The 15,271-nt window shown below is 44.9% G+C and overlaps 1 protein-coding gene across 1 annotated transcript in view; it reads left to right on the top strand.

Annotated features, from left to right (window-relative positions):
* Nucleotides 1–11,987, top strand: part of MYADM (myeloid associated differentiation marker) — a 28,399-nt gene extending 16,412 nt beyond the window's left edge. The window contains exon 2 of the mRNA XM_066607723.1: nucleotides 7,572–11,987. Coding sequence (XP_066463820.1) covers nucleotides 7,583–8,497 — 915 coding nt within the window. The 5' untranslated portion in view covers nucleotides 7,572–7,582 and the 3' untranslated portion in view covers nucleotides 8,498–11,987. The remainder of the gene's footprint in view (nucleotides 1–7,571) is intronic.
* The last annotated feature ends 3,284 nt before the right edge of the window (nucleotides 11,988–15,271 follow it).

Genomic DNA, 15,271 nt, shown 5'->3' with positions numbered 1-15,271 from the left:
AGCAGGCTGAAGCGGCTCGTGCTCAGAGCAGAAGACCGGACTGCCCAAGCGCGTCTAAAAAAGCAAGCCGCCAGCGAATTTAGACGGAACCATGGAGACGGGGACGCTAGCAACGGAGCAGGTAAGTGAATAACTTCTGTATGGCTCATATTTAATGCACGATGTATATTACAAAGTGCATTAATATGGCCATACAGAAGTGTATAACCCCACTTGGTTTCGCGAGACAACCCCTTTAAGCCTTATGGACCTTTCACACAGATGGATTATTTATGCAGGTTCCGCCCCAAAATCTGCAAGCCTGTACGAATTTTGATGTGGAATTAAAAACGGCAGAGTTACGCAGGCGATTCCGCATTTTGGTGCAGAATCTACCGCAGAGCAAATTCTGCTGGGTGGTGTGGAAATATTCCGCCAGTGTGACATGTGCCTCAGTGCCTATTTACACAAGCGTATATAGACCAGTGTTTTCACGGCCGGCCGATATACGCTCCCATCTGAGAATTTCCTCCCCCTCACTGGCCCTCTGCCTCTTTCCTCCCCCCCAAGCAATTTGCAATGGGAGTGGGTGTGATGGGTCGAAGCTAAGCTCCTGCCCCTTGTCCATAGCCAGCAATTGAAGTGGGTGGGACAGAGCGGAGCTTAGCTCCGCCCCCGTCCCTTCCCATTGCAAATGCTGGCGTGAAGGAGAGAGACAGTGAGGGGGATGGGGGGGGGGGGGGGGGAGAACTGCTTAGATGGAAGCGTATATCGGCCAGCCGTGAAAACGCTGGCCAATATACGCTCATGTAAATAAGCCCTTAGGGAGTATATTCTGACATGTCAGGTTTGAAAATCTGCTCCATGTGTCTAAAGGGGCGTGTAGACCGATATGATCATTGACTTCTTATTTGCCATTTGCTTTCTGCAGGCAGAAGAACAATGGTTGCCCGTTCACATATCCTTTGATTTAAACAGCTGTCCCTCTCATTCAGTTATACAGCGAATGTGAAAGACTGACCCATTCTTATTTGAACGAACCAATGATGTATCTGCCCGTCTAAACAGGCTGCCGGAGAGCGAACGAGCTAACGATGATATCGCTCGCGTGTTCAAACGAGAATCTGTTTGTCCTCAAGGACCCTAAATGAGCTCATGGGTTTTGTGAGCCGTAGTCAGAAGAATGAGACAGTCTGCGGGCTGTGAAACGCCCTGATAGCATCTTCTCCCTTCACCATATACTGTGTAGCATGAACTACACAAGATGGAAAAGCGCTGTGGTTCACCTAGATCATTTTTTTTTCAGTTTTACGTTCTTTTCAAATGTGTTTTGCAACAACTTTGTCGATTTTGTTGCGTTTTTAAATTGTCGGTATTTTGGGGTTTGATTTGTGGCTTGCGTTGTAAGCCAGCCTTTTGCTAAAGTGGAGATGCTATATTTTTGCAACTTTAAAACTTTTTTTTTTTGCCTAAAACAGAGGTACATCCATAAAACCGCCCTATTTGCACAAAGATTAAAAAAAAAAAAAAAAAAAAAAAAAGGCACCCAAACATAATATATAAGACTAGTGATGAGCGAGCATACTCGCTAAGGGCAATTGCTCAAGCGAGCATTGCCCTTAGCGAGTACCTGCCCGCTCGGGAGAAAAGGTTCGGCTGCCTGCGGCGGGCAGGGAGCGGCGGGGGAGAGCGGGGAGGAACGGAGGGGAGATCTCTCCCTCTCTCCTCCTGCTCACTGCCGCAACTCGCCTGTCACCCGCGCCGGCAGCCGAACCTTTTCTCTTGAGCGGGCAGGTACTCGCTAAGGGCAATGCTCGCTCATCTCTATATAAGACACAACCAAAATGCTCTTGATTTCCTGCTTCATAATGTGCCACAAAAATTGCCCTTGCCATTCTCTTCCATGTGGATCTGTGAGTTCTGGGCCCTGGAAGTGGGAGACTTGGGGCCCTTTTACGCGGAGCTGTAATCGTTCAGTGTAAACACTGGATGACAACTGTCAATTCTTTGTCTTATTGTTCAGTCTAGGCAGGCATAGAAAAATTAAAGGATCGGCTTGTGTTTTGCAGTCATTCTGAATGGAAGCGGGTCCCCTGAGCCGTCTCTGGCCAACTCGGCTTTTATGGGAAAGCTCAGGAGCCAATATTTGTTGGGACGATTGTCGGGCACTTAAGCCGTCCTGTTTAAGCAGTTGTCCTGTATAAAAGAACTTTAAGGAAGCCTAATTGGCTGTGCCACCCACATGCAATAGGCATGCAGCAAGGACATTGCATGCTTGCTGCAGGCTGCTGATCACTATGCACCATCTTGGCGTGTATGCGCGTGTAATACATGCCAAGAGAATACATGCTGAGATCTTTATTGCGCAGATATTTCACACAATAGCGGTGAATGACCTCATGGGAGTGCGTGAACGTAACAATACGTTCGTGGGAAGGAGCCTGTAGTCTAAAGCTTTCAAATTTAGTTTGTTCAGATACAACAAAAATGTAAAGAACAGTATTTTTCATGACACTTTTTTGGCTGTTTTTTTTTAATCATGGCAAAATATTTTTCTGTCATTTTTAAGAACGAACGCCAAAAATCTCAGCAGGTTGTGCTTCTCGCTTTAGATTAATTTTTAACATATTTGTTTTTGTTATATCCCGGACTGATGGGTCAGCCATGATTACAAGGGGAAGTATTACCTCTGCTGACATTATAGGACCGCTAGCTAGAATGACCAGCTTTACCTCCTACAGGGCAATTGGAGAACAAATCTGGCACTACAGGTACTTGGCACATCGCATCCTGATAGTGCCTAGAGCCTTAACCCTTTGCCATCTAATTTTGGATTTAGGGTTTCCTAGGGGGCTTTCGTTTTCTGCTGTTATACAATGGCGCCATCTGCTGGCTAGAGCCAGTACTGCAGTATGTGACATGCCGGAGAGGCCCCCGACAACAGAGCGGCCAGTAATATACAGTAAGAATACCCAGCCGGACGTCTTCTTACATCTGAGCTGCACAGCCTTCAATCAGAATGTCTTTAGATGTCAGACAGTGGATTGGAAAGGGTTAAGGGGGTTGTCTGACCTTTTTTTTTTTTTCTATGAAACACAGCTCTCCCTGCCATAAAACAATAAATGGCTAATATACTCCTCTCTGATGCTCAGTCATCGCTCCCGGTGTGGTGTTTCTTTACCGGCTACAGTCCTGCTTCTTGAAGGAATATTACAGTCTGCTGCAGCCAAAACTCAATACTCAATCTCTGCTATCGGCTGCAGCAGCCTGCAACATCCTGTGCACGTAACATCACAGGGGAGCGACTGCATGGAATACAGGGGGGAGCGAGCATAAGTGAGTATGTGTTTTACTCCACTTTTCATATGTGAAGCCCATCCCAAAAAGACAAAAAAGTTGGCGTTTATAAGACAGTGGGGAATGCAAAAACTAGCTGTAAGTTGTATTACAATATTGGAACCTAGGGACAGTTTGGGGTTTCCTTTCTCTAGATGTGTTCTTTTTCTGATAGTATTCCTGCTGACACGTCTGAACATATAGTCCCATAACATACAGTAAAGGGCGGTGTGATGAGCTACGTGCACATGGAATCCATTGACTGCTACAGAATGATCCCACGTTAGCTTCTGCTTCCTTATAAGGTCTCCGTCTCCGCAGGGCCTGGCACAGGGTTACATTTTTCAGTCCCTCTATTACCATGAAATGCCGGCTGCTGAATATGTTTACATATCACTAATGTGCTGGATTTCCTTCCCAATGGGAAATTTGGCAGTATGAGCATGCTTTGTATATACTCTCCCTTGCTAAGCATCGTATCTCTGGCGTACATCTTTATACTGTATGTTAAAGGCAATGGTCATTAGAAAATGTATTTAAATCACCTTTTCATGCTAAATACATGAAGAATTCAATGCCACATATACAACATATTTTATATGTTTATGTGTGTGTGTGTGTATATATATATATATATATATATATATATATATGTGTGTGTGTATGTATATGTATGTATATATATATATATATATATATATATATATATATTTATTACTGGCCGATAATTGTCTGGCACTTGCTATTCTCAGTCTATGCGACCGCGGCATATAGCCTGGTAGAGGGAGGGGGCTACCTTTTGTCCCCAATTGGAGCCCCACAATGTAATGGTGGGGTCTTGATGGATTGCTATTGTGCCCCTCACTGAGCTTCATAGGCTTTATAATACATTGCTATACAGAAGTATAGCGGTGTATTATAAAATAAGATGCTGATATTCAGCTCTCTTAGGGCTTATTCACATCAGCGTATATCGGCCAGCGTTTTCATGGCCGGACGATGTATGCTGCCATCTGATGGACATGCTCGGCGTACATGCCATTAGGCAGTTGAAGACAGCTTAGCTCTGCTGGCAGCATTTTTAGTGTATATATTACGTGAAACTTTTTTTTTTGGGTTCGGATTAAAAAATTCAGTAATTTTGTTTTTGAAGGTGGATTGCTTCTGTTTCTCCAGCTTTCACTGTGCAGTATTAATGTAATATTCTCTAGATTGATACAATTAAAAAGGGGAAAAACTGTTGGCGCATAACTCATTATTTTCTTCCTTGAATGAGCTCTACGAGGGCTTCTCTTTTGCAGGACAACTTGAAGTTTTAATTGATACCATTTTTGGTGTGTTTTTTTTTTTTGTTTTCATTCTGTTTATTTTGGAGATGGAATATGCAAGAGAGATCAGCTGTAAGGCTGGGTTCACACGGGGTGGATTTGCCGCGGAAATTCGCCGCGGCAAATCCTCATGCGGCCGCTAATCCCGGGATTAGCCAGCCATGTGGACGAGATTTCTCAGAAATCTCGTGGACACGGGACGGCTAAGTTGGCAGGGACCGCTGCTGCGGCGCGGATTTGCCGACTGCAGCATGTCTATTTTGGAAGAGCGCGCGGCCGGGCCGCTTCAAAGCCGCGGCGGGTTTTGCCGCGGCAGGTCTCCCGGCGGAAATGTCGCGGTTTTTCGCTGCGGCCAAACCGTGACATTTCTGTCGGGAATCCGCGCCGTGTGACCGTGGCCTAAGTGTATTTTAGACTGTTTATGGAGTTCACACAGGATAAATAATGTGATATTATAGCTTGGGTTGTCGTGGATGTTGTGATGTTAATTATGTAGATTTTATTCATTATAAAGCATGGTGAAAAAAATGCATTGGATATAAAAAGGAACTCAAAGCTTATAGTTCCTTCTTTAGAACTTTTTTTTTAATTTTTAAAACCCCACTCTACAACTAACATAATCTTGTTTCTACATTGCAACATATTTTGCTTGTCAGGGTTAGGCTTCTTTCACACGAGCGCATATCGGCCGTCCGTTTTTACAGCCGGCCGATATACGCTACATTGTTAGTGAAAAATTTGGTGAACGGGCGCACAAATCAAATGTTTGTGCGCCTGTTCATATGGCCTGATGAGCCCGGCGCAAATGCGCCGAGCTCACCAAGCCATCACCCACTTCCCCTCCCTCCCCATCGCAGGCTCACCTCTCTTCCTTCCCGCGCGTTCTCTGCAATGGGAGGGGTGGAGCTAAGCGCCGGTCTGCCCCGCCTTCTCCCATTGATGGCTATGGACAAGTGCAGGGAGAAGGCGGGTACTTAGCTTCGCCCCCGCCTCTTGTCCATAGCATCAATAAGAGGAGGCAGAGTGGACCGGTGCTTAGCTCCGCCCCCATCCCTTCCCCTCCCATTGCACAGAACGCAGAGAGGAAGAGAGGTGAGCCTGCACGGGGAGGGGGAGGGGGGGGTAGAAGAAAAGAGGGAGGGAGTTTAGTAGCCACGCTGCTAAACTCCCTCCCACCTACGGCCGCTGCCATGGGCTCCCATAGTAACCCATGTAGCGGCCGACGTATTCTGGCCAAAACAGTTCCAGAACTATGTTTTGGGTCCGACGTAAAAACACCCGGCACTATATTGGCTTGGCAGGGCACTTTTACATCTCACAAATATGCCCATGTGATCTGATGCATTGGAATTCAATGCATCCGATCACAGCGCATATCAGCCGGCCGTGAAAACGCCAGCTGATATGCGCTCATGTGAAAAAAGCCTTATATTGACAGGCAGCTTATTAGACTCTGCTTTAGGCCGTTCTAACGTCGGCCGCTTTTTACCACGATTAGGGCTAACCGCAGTACAACGCCGCCATTGATTTCAATGGGGCCTCACAGACCTGCGCTCAAACGCAGAGTTTCTAACGCCGCAATTTTTGAGCACTATTTGCTCTATTTTCGCAGTTTTTAACACAACTCCTCACAAATGATGGGCTGTCAAACGATGTGACGTGTTACAAAAAGCTGCTCTTAAACGCGGTAAAAATGCTGCGAATTTGAGTGGTGTTTTCTGAATGCATGTAGTTCCCTTAGGCCGGCTTCATACGACCGGATTCCTATTGCGAAATCTATGATGGTGTTCGCGTGGAGTAACTCCAGCAAATTGCACGCATTCAAAGGTATCTACTTTTGCCTTTTCCTTCCCACTCTCGGATAGGAATTGCGTATTGCGCGAGCAGAGGGAAAAATCGCAGTATGCTCTATTTTGCTGTGGACTCTGTGCGGACGCTTCCATGGAAGTTAATGGAGGCCGTCCGACCAGCAATCTATACGCAATTAACATTACGGATGGGCCGCAGGTGCCCGTGTCATTGCCTAGCGACGGTGCTGTAAATAGAAATATTTTTTTCTTTTAAATTCTGTCTTGCGCATGACTGACAGCGACCCCCCGCGCACGGTCATCCAAATCACAAATTTTGCAGGTATACCGGATTCCGCTGCGGGATCCTGGCAGACGGCCTTAGGCAGAGTTTAATGGGCTCTTGTCCATGGCAGGCCTAGGGACCTATGTTAGACTCCTGACTGCCATGGCATCCTGTCAGCACCCTGTCATTGCAGTACAGAGTCATCGATGGGCTTACAGACGGAGCCCCCTCCCTATGTAAACCACTAAGGCCTCATGTCCACGGGGAAATGTTTATTTTAAATCTGCAATATTTTTTCCGCACGCGGATTCGCGCCCCATAGGGATGCATTGGACACCCGCAGGTAGTTAAATACCTGCGGATGTCACTTTTCCCGTCAGGCGCAGATCCGCCTGCGGGGGAGAAAAATGGACATGCTCCACTTTCGTGCGGGTCTCCCACAGGCTTCTATGGAAGCCGTCCGGATCCGCGATAGACCTAAAATCATAATAAACTCACCTGCTCCGGACGATGCGGATCTTCCTTCCTTCGCGGCCGGATCTGTACAAGGGCAGCACATACAGGTCCTACTCACTCTCCAGCAATGCAAGTCCTAATTCTATAAACCAGTGGCTTTCAACTTGTATCTGCTAAGATGCTGTTTCACGTTCACGCTCCAAAGTGAATGGGAATCTCCAACATTTTCGCTTCTTACTAGTGTGGCCATCCTACAACTTGAATCTTTGTAGCTTGTTGCAATATCTCCACTGCTAAAATGTTATGAAATTTTGTCTTCAACTAGAATTAATTTTACTCTACTTGCTACTCTATTTTTAATTGTGTCTCCCCCCCCCCCCCCCCCCCCCTTTTTGATAGGTACATCAAGCATGCCAGTCCAAAAGAGGACCGTGGCGGTCAACGCCCATATCTTAAAGTCTCCTGTCGGAATTGTGCGCATTCTTGCAGCCATCTTCACCTGTGTTACTTTCAGCTTGGTGGCCCATCATAGAGTGTATCATGGCAGAACTGGAGATCTGTGCATGTTCTCCTGGTGCTTCTGCTTCGCAGTTACTATAGTGATCCTTATTGTAGAGGTCAGCGGAGTCCAAAACCGGATGCCAGTGTCATGGAAGAACTTCCCAATCACTTTTGCCATGTTTGCCGTCCTGATGTGTCTCTCTGCTTCCGTCATTTATCCATTGTACTTCCTGGGAGATGGAAACTCTGGCAATCAGCGGACTATTAAAATTGTGGCCACTGTGTTTTCATGCCTTGCCACCTTGGCCTACATCATCGAAGTGTGCTTCACCAGAGCTCATCCAGGAGAAGTTACGGGGTACATGGCGACTGTTCCTGGCCTTCTGAAAGTCATCGAAAGCTACATTGCCTGCGTTATTTTTGTCTTTATTTCCGACCCGGTTTCGTACGATAGGCATGATGCACTGAAATGGTGTTTGTCCGTCTACTGTATCTGCTTTATCATTTCTATTCTGGTCGTTATCATGTGTGTCGGAGAGTGCACTAGCTGGTTGCCCTGTGCTTTTGAGAAGTTCCTCAGTGGTTACGCCCTCCTTGCGGTCCTCCTCTACGCTTCTGCCTTGATCGTCTGGCCCATATTTCAGTTTGATTCCAAGCATGGTGGTTCACCTTATAGGCCCGGTCAGTGCAGACATGCTGGTAGATATGAACTATGTGACTCTGATAAATTAGTAGCCGTTGCCGTTCTGACAGCTTTCAATCTGCTAATTTATATTGTTGATCTTGTGCATTCCGCAAGGCTTATTTTTATCACTGTTTATTAAAAGTTCAAGGTTTCATGTAGCTCTCCTCATACTTGCTGTAAGAATTCCAGAAAAGAACATTTATGCTAAAGGTCAGCTACTACTTTCATCATATCACTTTATACAACATGTATCAATATGAAGGGTGTTTTACATATATGTAATATACAGGATCATTGGAAAATGTAACCTATTTTCAGTCAAGAAGGTCGTCCGAATTTCCTGATTGTCCACGCTGCTTATTTTCACACACATTATGAGTTATGGCATTTTAGTGATGGGCTATATTTTGTTATATAGAACAGTGTTTGTCTCAAATCATTAGGTTATTTTTTTTAATTTTACGGACATTTGGCCTAATTTTCCAGGGGGTGTAATTGCTTACCTAAATGGTCGCTGCACTTTGAGATAGCTTTTTTTTTTTTTAATGAACATGCTGGCCAATGCGATAAACTAGTAAGTGTCAATCGCTTTACTAGTCTATCATGATTTTTAGTGCAGAAAAATCACTCTAAATTGCTGCCAAGTAGGGGTCTCCCTCCCTTATAACATGTTGTCCACTGCCTGTTGTCAAGTGAAATGGATCTTTAGTAACAGAGATAACAAAAAGGAACACAGTAAGTGAAGGAGGACGATACATCCATAGAAATCTGGACCGGTCAGGAAGGAGGAGAGACAGCACATCTAGTGCTAAATGAAAATTATACCTACAGCCTGCAGAAGCGAAAACTGATGACAAATGCTAGGTATAATTCATATAATTTGAAAGTGCAGGTATGCTTTTAATTATTGTTTAAACTACCCAAATACCATTATTGATTACCATTACTTAAGTAAAATGTTCTTGAAGGGGGGAAAAAGCAAAGGTTTTTTTCCCCCCTACCCTTGTTTTAAATATCTCAAGGAAAGCTTCAAGTGTCTGCCAATGTAATAAAATGGGAGAAAAAAATGTCTGCTGCCCAAGAACGTACCTGGGGTCAGTCTAATGCAAAAGTTTTGAGGACTGTGATCTAGATTCCTTCCTCCAGCTCATTAACTTTTATGCACATATGTTCTTCTGTCATAATCGCACATATTAAACTTGGTGATATTATGCCATTATGTATTATATGGGGTTTTCATTGCTTTGCCAAAGTAAATTGATTTTGGAGGTTTTTCATTACAGTTTGAGCTTTGAGATCAGATTTCTGAAAGAAAAACTTGTTTACATTTATACATGTATAGTAATGGAGGTGATTTATTGTAGAGTAACTTTAGACATTTGCTGAAATGTTAGACGATTGCACAGAAAATTTTCTAAGCCAGTCATTCTGCCAATGCTGTACTGGCTGGGACTTCCTCTCCCACACTTTCCATGCTGTCTTTCATAGCCCTACTCCAATCAGCTGCAAGGCAGCATCTGAACGCCCTCCCCTCTGTTACATGTAATAAATAAGTGTCCTCGTGTCCATGTTACTAGAGAAGCTAAATGCCTGACAGGCAGTGGATTGCAACGCAGCTAGAATGGAGTTCCCCCTAGTAGCCGACACTTTTTTTGTCCCAAGATTTTCAGTGGTAAAACAAAAACATTTTAAGCCCTGTTAAAGACTAAGTTATTTTATGCCTTAAAGGCAAAGTGATTTTCATCATCACTTTGCAAGAGACATAACTCGTTGATATAGCCATATGAGGACTTGCCTTTGTTTTTTTTCTTTTTTTGGGATAAGTTGTATTTTCTAATGGCACCAGTCTGAGGTACATATAATGTGCTGTATAACCTTTTATTATTATTTTTTGAGGGGGAGTGAGGAGATAGAATAAAGAGTGCAGAAATTCCACAATTTTTTTAGGATTTGATTTTCACAGCGCTAAAAAGTTGCTATAGATTTTTTGAGGGGTTTTGTTTGTTTGTTTTACTACTTTTGCACAATTAAAAATAACTTCTGCCATAATTGCAGGCAGTCTTTTATAAATGTCTTTCTGTAGGTGAGGTCTGCAGAACTTAACACAATTTCAGATAAAATTTGTTGCCTTCAGACGTGTATTTTAACAGAACTATATACTTTTTTCAATTTTTTTTTTACCAGATTGTATGAGATTGTATGCATTTTGTATCCTATGAAATTAGACTCCTTCATGGTAATCAAGCAAAATTTAATGGTTAGCACCTCTGTACAGATCTCTCAAATAGGTTGTCTATTTACGTGTATTTTTAGAAAAATATAACTTAGGCCTCATGTCCATGGGGAAAATCAGGCCCGCTACGGATTCTACATGGAGAATCCGTAGCGGGTCCCTCCTTTCACGAGTGCTAAAAATAAGAATAAACTCACCTGCTCCGGGTGATGCAGATCTTCCTTCCTTCGCGGCCGGATCTTCTTTCTTCGGCTGGGCGGATGTGCTCGGCACGCCGGCTGCGTGTCGCGTGCATGCGCCGGGCACATGCGCCGGGCCGAAGAAAGAAGATCCTGCCGCGAAGGAAGGAAGATCTGCATCACCCGGAGCAGGTGAGTTTAATTCAGGCGCGGGTCTCCTGCGGATCCGGACGGCTTCCATAGGCTTCAATAGAAACTTGCGGGAGTCGTCCCCGCGGGAGACCCGCACAAAAATGGAGCATGTCCATTTTTTTTCATGCTCCAGAATTTTTTCAATTCCCTTTTATTGACCATCCACGGGTATTGATCTACCCGCGGGTGGTCAATGCATCCCGATGGGATGCGGATCCGCTGCGGATTTTAATTGTTCTTTTGCCCGTGGACATGAGGCCTAAGGATGACTACCCACTAGCGTGTTTTTTTTTTTTCACTGCGAATTCGCTGCGACGCAACGCAACTTGCGTTTTTGGTACATTGCGTTCTTAACATTAGAAAGTCCCATTGACAATTGGAAAAAAATAACGCAGCGAAGTTGCAGCGGAAAAAAAGCGCAAGTGGGAAGTCACCCTAATAAAGTCAGCTGAGAGAGGGAAGAAAATGGCTTGACTGATGCCAAAAAGTTATAGCTTTATGTCCAGCAGCTCATTGCTGGTAACCAGTTTCTTAGTCTACAATGGCTCCAAAATGAGAGCAGTGCACCTCATTAATACTAAAACTTTGCATTTGGTAGTGATATACAGTGCTATATTAACCCTTCACTGACAAACCTAACCCTAGATAAGTGTATGTAGGTGGTGTTGCACCCTTCATATCCATTAATATCTGCTCTTTTATATACTACCACCTTCTTTTTTCTTTTAAAGTACCAAGTAACTGCATTTCTTTCTCAGGAAAAATGTTCATTTATTTGCTGTTGTAGCCTTTTTGACTTAAGAGTTACATTTTTGTGCTTTAGCAATCATGAAGCGGCAACGCAATATGCATAAGAGTTACAAAAATATATTTTGCACATATATTATCAGTAGCATGCTGTGCTTTTTGTACCAAAGTAGTATTATAAGCCATGTAAACCGAAGCTTGATTTTGTATTCAGTTTTGTATTTTTTCATGTTTAACTACTGTGCTTTATAAAGATTGTAATAAATACATGTACAATACCCACAAGCTGCATGTTTATTTACACCTGAAGGTATGCTAATCAGAGAGTGGACTTCTGTTCTCTCAATAGTGTCGGATGGGATTCGCCAAAAAAAATCTCATATGTATGGCCATACTGAAACGTACAACACTGGCTGCTCTATACGATTAGTGGGTGGAAGTGATCAGCAAGGGGAAAAGGCTTAAAGGGGTTGTCCCGCGCTGAAACAGGGTTTTTTTTTTTTTTTCAAACCCCCCCCCCCCCCCCCCCCCGCCCCGTTCGGCGCGAGACAACCCCGATGCAGGGGTTAAAAAAGAACACCGGAGAGTGCTTACCTGAATCCCCGCGCTCCGGTGACTTCTTACTTACCTGCTGAAGATGGCCGCCGGGATCCTCTCCCTCGGTGGACCCTCTCCCTTGGCTGGAATCGGCACGTGACGGGGCGGAGCTACACGGAGCCCCATTCAGAAAAGAAGAAGACCCGGACTGCGCAAGCGCGGCTAATTTGGCCATTAGACGGCGAAAATTAGTCGGCTCCATGGAAACGAGGACGCTAGCAACGGAGCAGGTAAGTGAAAAACTTCTTATAACTTCTGTATGGCTCATAATTAATGCACAATGTACATTACAAAGTGCATTAATATGGCCATACAGAAGTGTATAGACCCACTTGCTGCCGCGGGACAACCCCTTTAAGCACTAATTAATATATGGCTGCTTAATTAAGTTTAACTAGTTAAAGGAGTTGTAAAACAGTTATTGTCATCTGTATGTATACCAATCAAGGATATTGCAGCATATGGTCTTTATAGGCTAATTTACACGCAACCATTATCGCTCAAAATTCGTCCAAACAGCTGCTTTTGAGTGATCATCTTTCTGTGCAAATGTGTGCCCATTTTGCACTTACCATGCATTCTTCGTCCATCATGGAGTTCAGCTCAGCATAAGGGTGCATTCCCACGAACGTATATCGGCTCGGTTTTCACGCCGAGCCGATATACGTTGCCCTCGTGTGCAGGGGGCGGAGGATGGAAGAGCCAGGAGCAGGAACTGAGCTCCCACCCCCTCTCTGCCTCCTCTCTGCCCCTCTGCACTATTTGCAATGAAAGGAGGTGGGGCGGGGCTAAGTTCCGAGAATTAGCCCCGCCCCGCCTCTCCCTATTGCAAATAGTGCAGAGGGGCGGAGAGATGGCAGAGGGGGCGGGAGCTCAGTTCCTGCTCCTGGCTCTTTCATCCCCCCCCCCCCCCCCCTCCCCTGCACACGAGGGCAACGTATATCGGCTCGGCGTAAAAACCGAGCCGATATACGTTCGTGGGAATGCACCCTTAAAGCCATAATCCTTGATTAGAGGGACCGTATGCTGTGTTTTCTGCAGGCAGCGCTGATAAGTTATTAGCTGGCACCCCCCTCGGCAGAACAATGGACATGTATTTAAAGAACAGACCACCTGCTGTTCTGTAAATACATCTCCTGGCAGCTGATTAATATGGAAATGATGTTAGTTCCTTGCTAAGGGACATTAGCGAATTAACATTATTAGTACCTAATGCAAAATGATCCCTCAAAGCTGTCAGTTTTTGACGAATGACCATCTTTGTGTGAATGGACCTTAAAGCAGCAACATTAACAGATCAAAGTCGTTTTGCTGGCAAAGAGAAGACCCCAAACTCCTCTTTGACAAGTTTATTGCGAATAACTAGAGATGAGCGAACGTGCTCGGCCACGCCCCTTTTTCGCCCGAATACCGCGATTTTCGAGTACTTCCGTACTTGGGCGAAAAAATTCGGGGGTCGCCGTGGAGGCGCGGGGGGTTGCAGCGGGGAGTGGGGGGGAGAGAGGGCTCCCCCCTGTTCCCCGCTGCTACCCCCTGCCTCTCCCCGGCGCGCCCGAGTAGTGAAGTACTCGAAAATCGCGGTATTCGGGCGAAAAAGGGGCGTGGCCGAGCACGTTCGCTCATCTCTACGAATAACCCACCAGAGAATGGTTAGGAGAAAATTTTCAAGTCAATAAAATGTTCCTCCTGAGGGCCGGCTGCCCCAAAGTTTTCATCTTAGATCAACAGAAGTTGATCTAAGATCAAATTGAAAAACCTTGCGCCGACATGGTTTAACCTGTGATCTAGGTTCAATTTGTTTCAAATTTGGGGGATCAAACTATTTGAACTTAATTTAGGAGCCCAAATCTAAGATGGTAGACTAGGCTGATAAGTGTAATTTTATCATCCAGGAAAAGTCTGTTTGCTGCTGGTAGCGGCCATGTGTTTACTATCAGTATGAATGCTGGAAAGATCACCTGACTACAGTCACCTGACTACAGTCACCAATCAACGTGGAGATACATTTATTCTAGGTTCAGCTTTTGATCGTGGAGAAAGTGACCTTGGTTTTGCAAATCTTAGATTAAAAATTGTTGGCGCACACTTTTTTCCTTAATCTAAGTTCAACAGCTGAACGCAGTTTAAGTAGACCTGGATCAACACCATGGTTGGTGCAACCAGCCCTAAATAAAGTGAATGTATTATCAGAAAATTACATTTTGAATCTTTTGGTTTAGTTTTTTTTTCCCTCTAAAACCTTTTCATTTGGATTTTTTTAATGTAACCATATAAGTCCCAATGCACACGGTCAGATTTTTGCTGTCGAATCCGCGGTGGGCGTCTAGCCGCGGATTCCGTAGCAATGTCTGTCCATAGCATGCAATGTAAAATGATTCTTCTATGCACAAATCATTTGCAATTTCTGTTTGCGGAGGAAGAATCGCAGCATGCTCTATTTTCGTGGGGGACCCACTCGGACGGCTTCCATTGCAGTCAATGGAAGCCGTCCGACCCACGGCTTCCGATTCTGAAATGTCAATTTTGAAATCGCCACGGATCCACATTATCATCGCTGCCACAGCGCACTCTGCACTACGGATGTGCGCCAGCTGGCACATCCGCAGCACAGAGGAGAAAATATCCAGAGACGTACGCGGGGGTCACTGGCCAGCACCAGGTCGTGTTCCGCTGCGGGATCCCACATGCGGAATCTGACCTGGCCTTGTGCATTTGGCCTTAAACAAAACCTGAATTATTCCCGTTGTCACATTAGCTAGTAGAGCAGTTATAGTAAATGTTTCTTTAGAACTGACTTTACCGCTGTACTGTGTAGACTGTGAGAGGATGAGCAGAGTCCTAACACTATCATTAAAAATTGTCAGATCTATTGTACCCCTAAAGGCCGGGCTAATGGATTATTTTCTAAATGGTCTCTGTGATTATCTTCTATGGGTGTGTATTCCATCACTTCCTGGAGACAAAG

This window comes from Eleutherodactylus coqui, chromosome 6 (assembly GCF_035609145.1).
Source record: "Eleutherodactylus coqui strain aEleCoq1 chromosome 6, aEleCoq1.hap1, whole genome shotgun sequence".
Lineage (NCBI taxonomy): Eukaryota > Metazoa > Chordata > Amphibia > Anura > Eleutherodactylidae > Eleutherodactylus > Eleutherodactylus coqui.
Note: the sequence above shows the minus strand (reverse complement) of the source record. Positions and strands in the feature narration are given on the sequence as shown.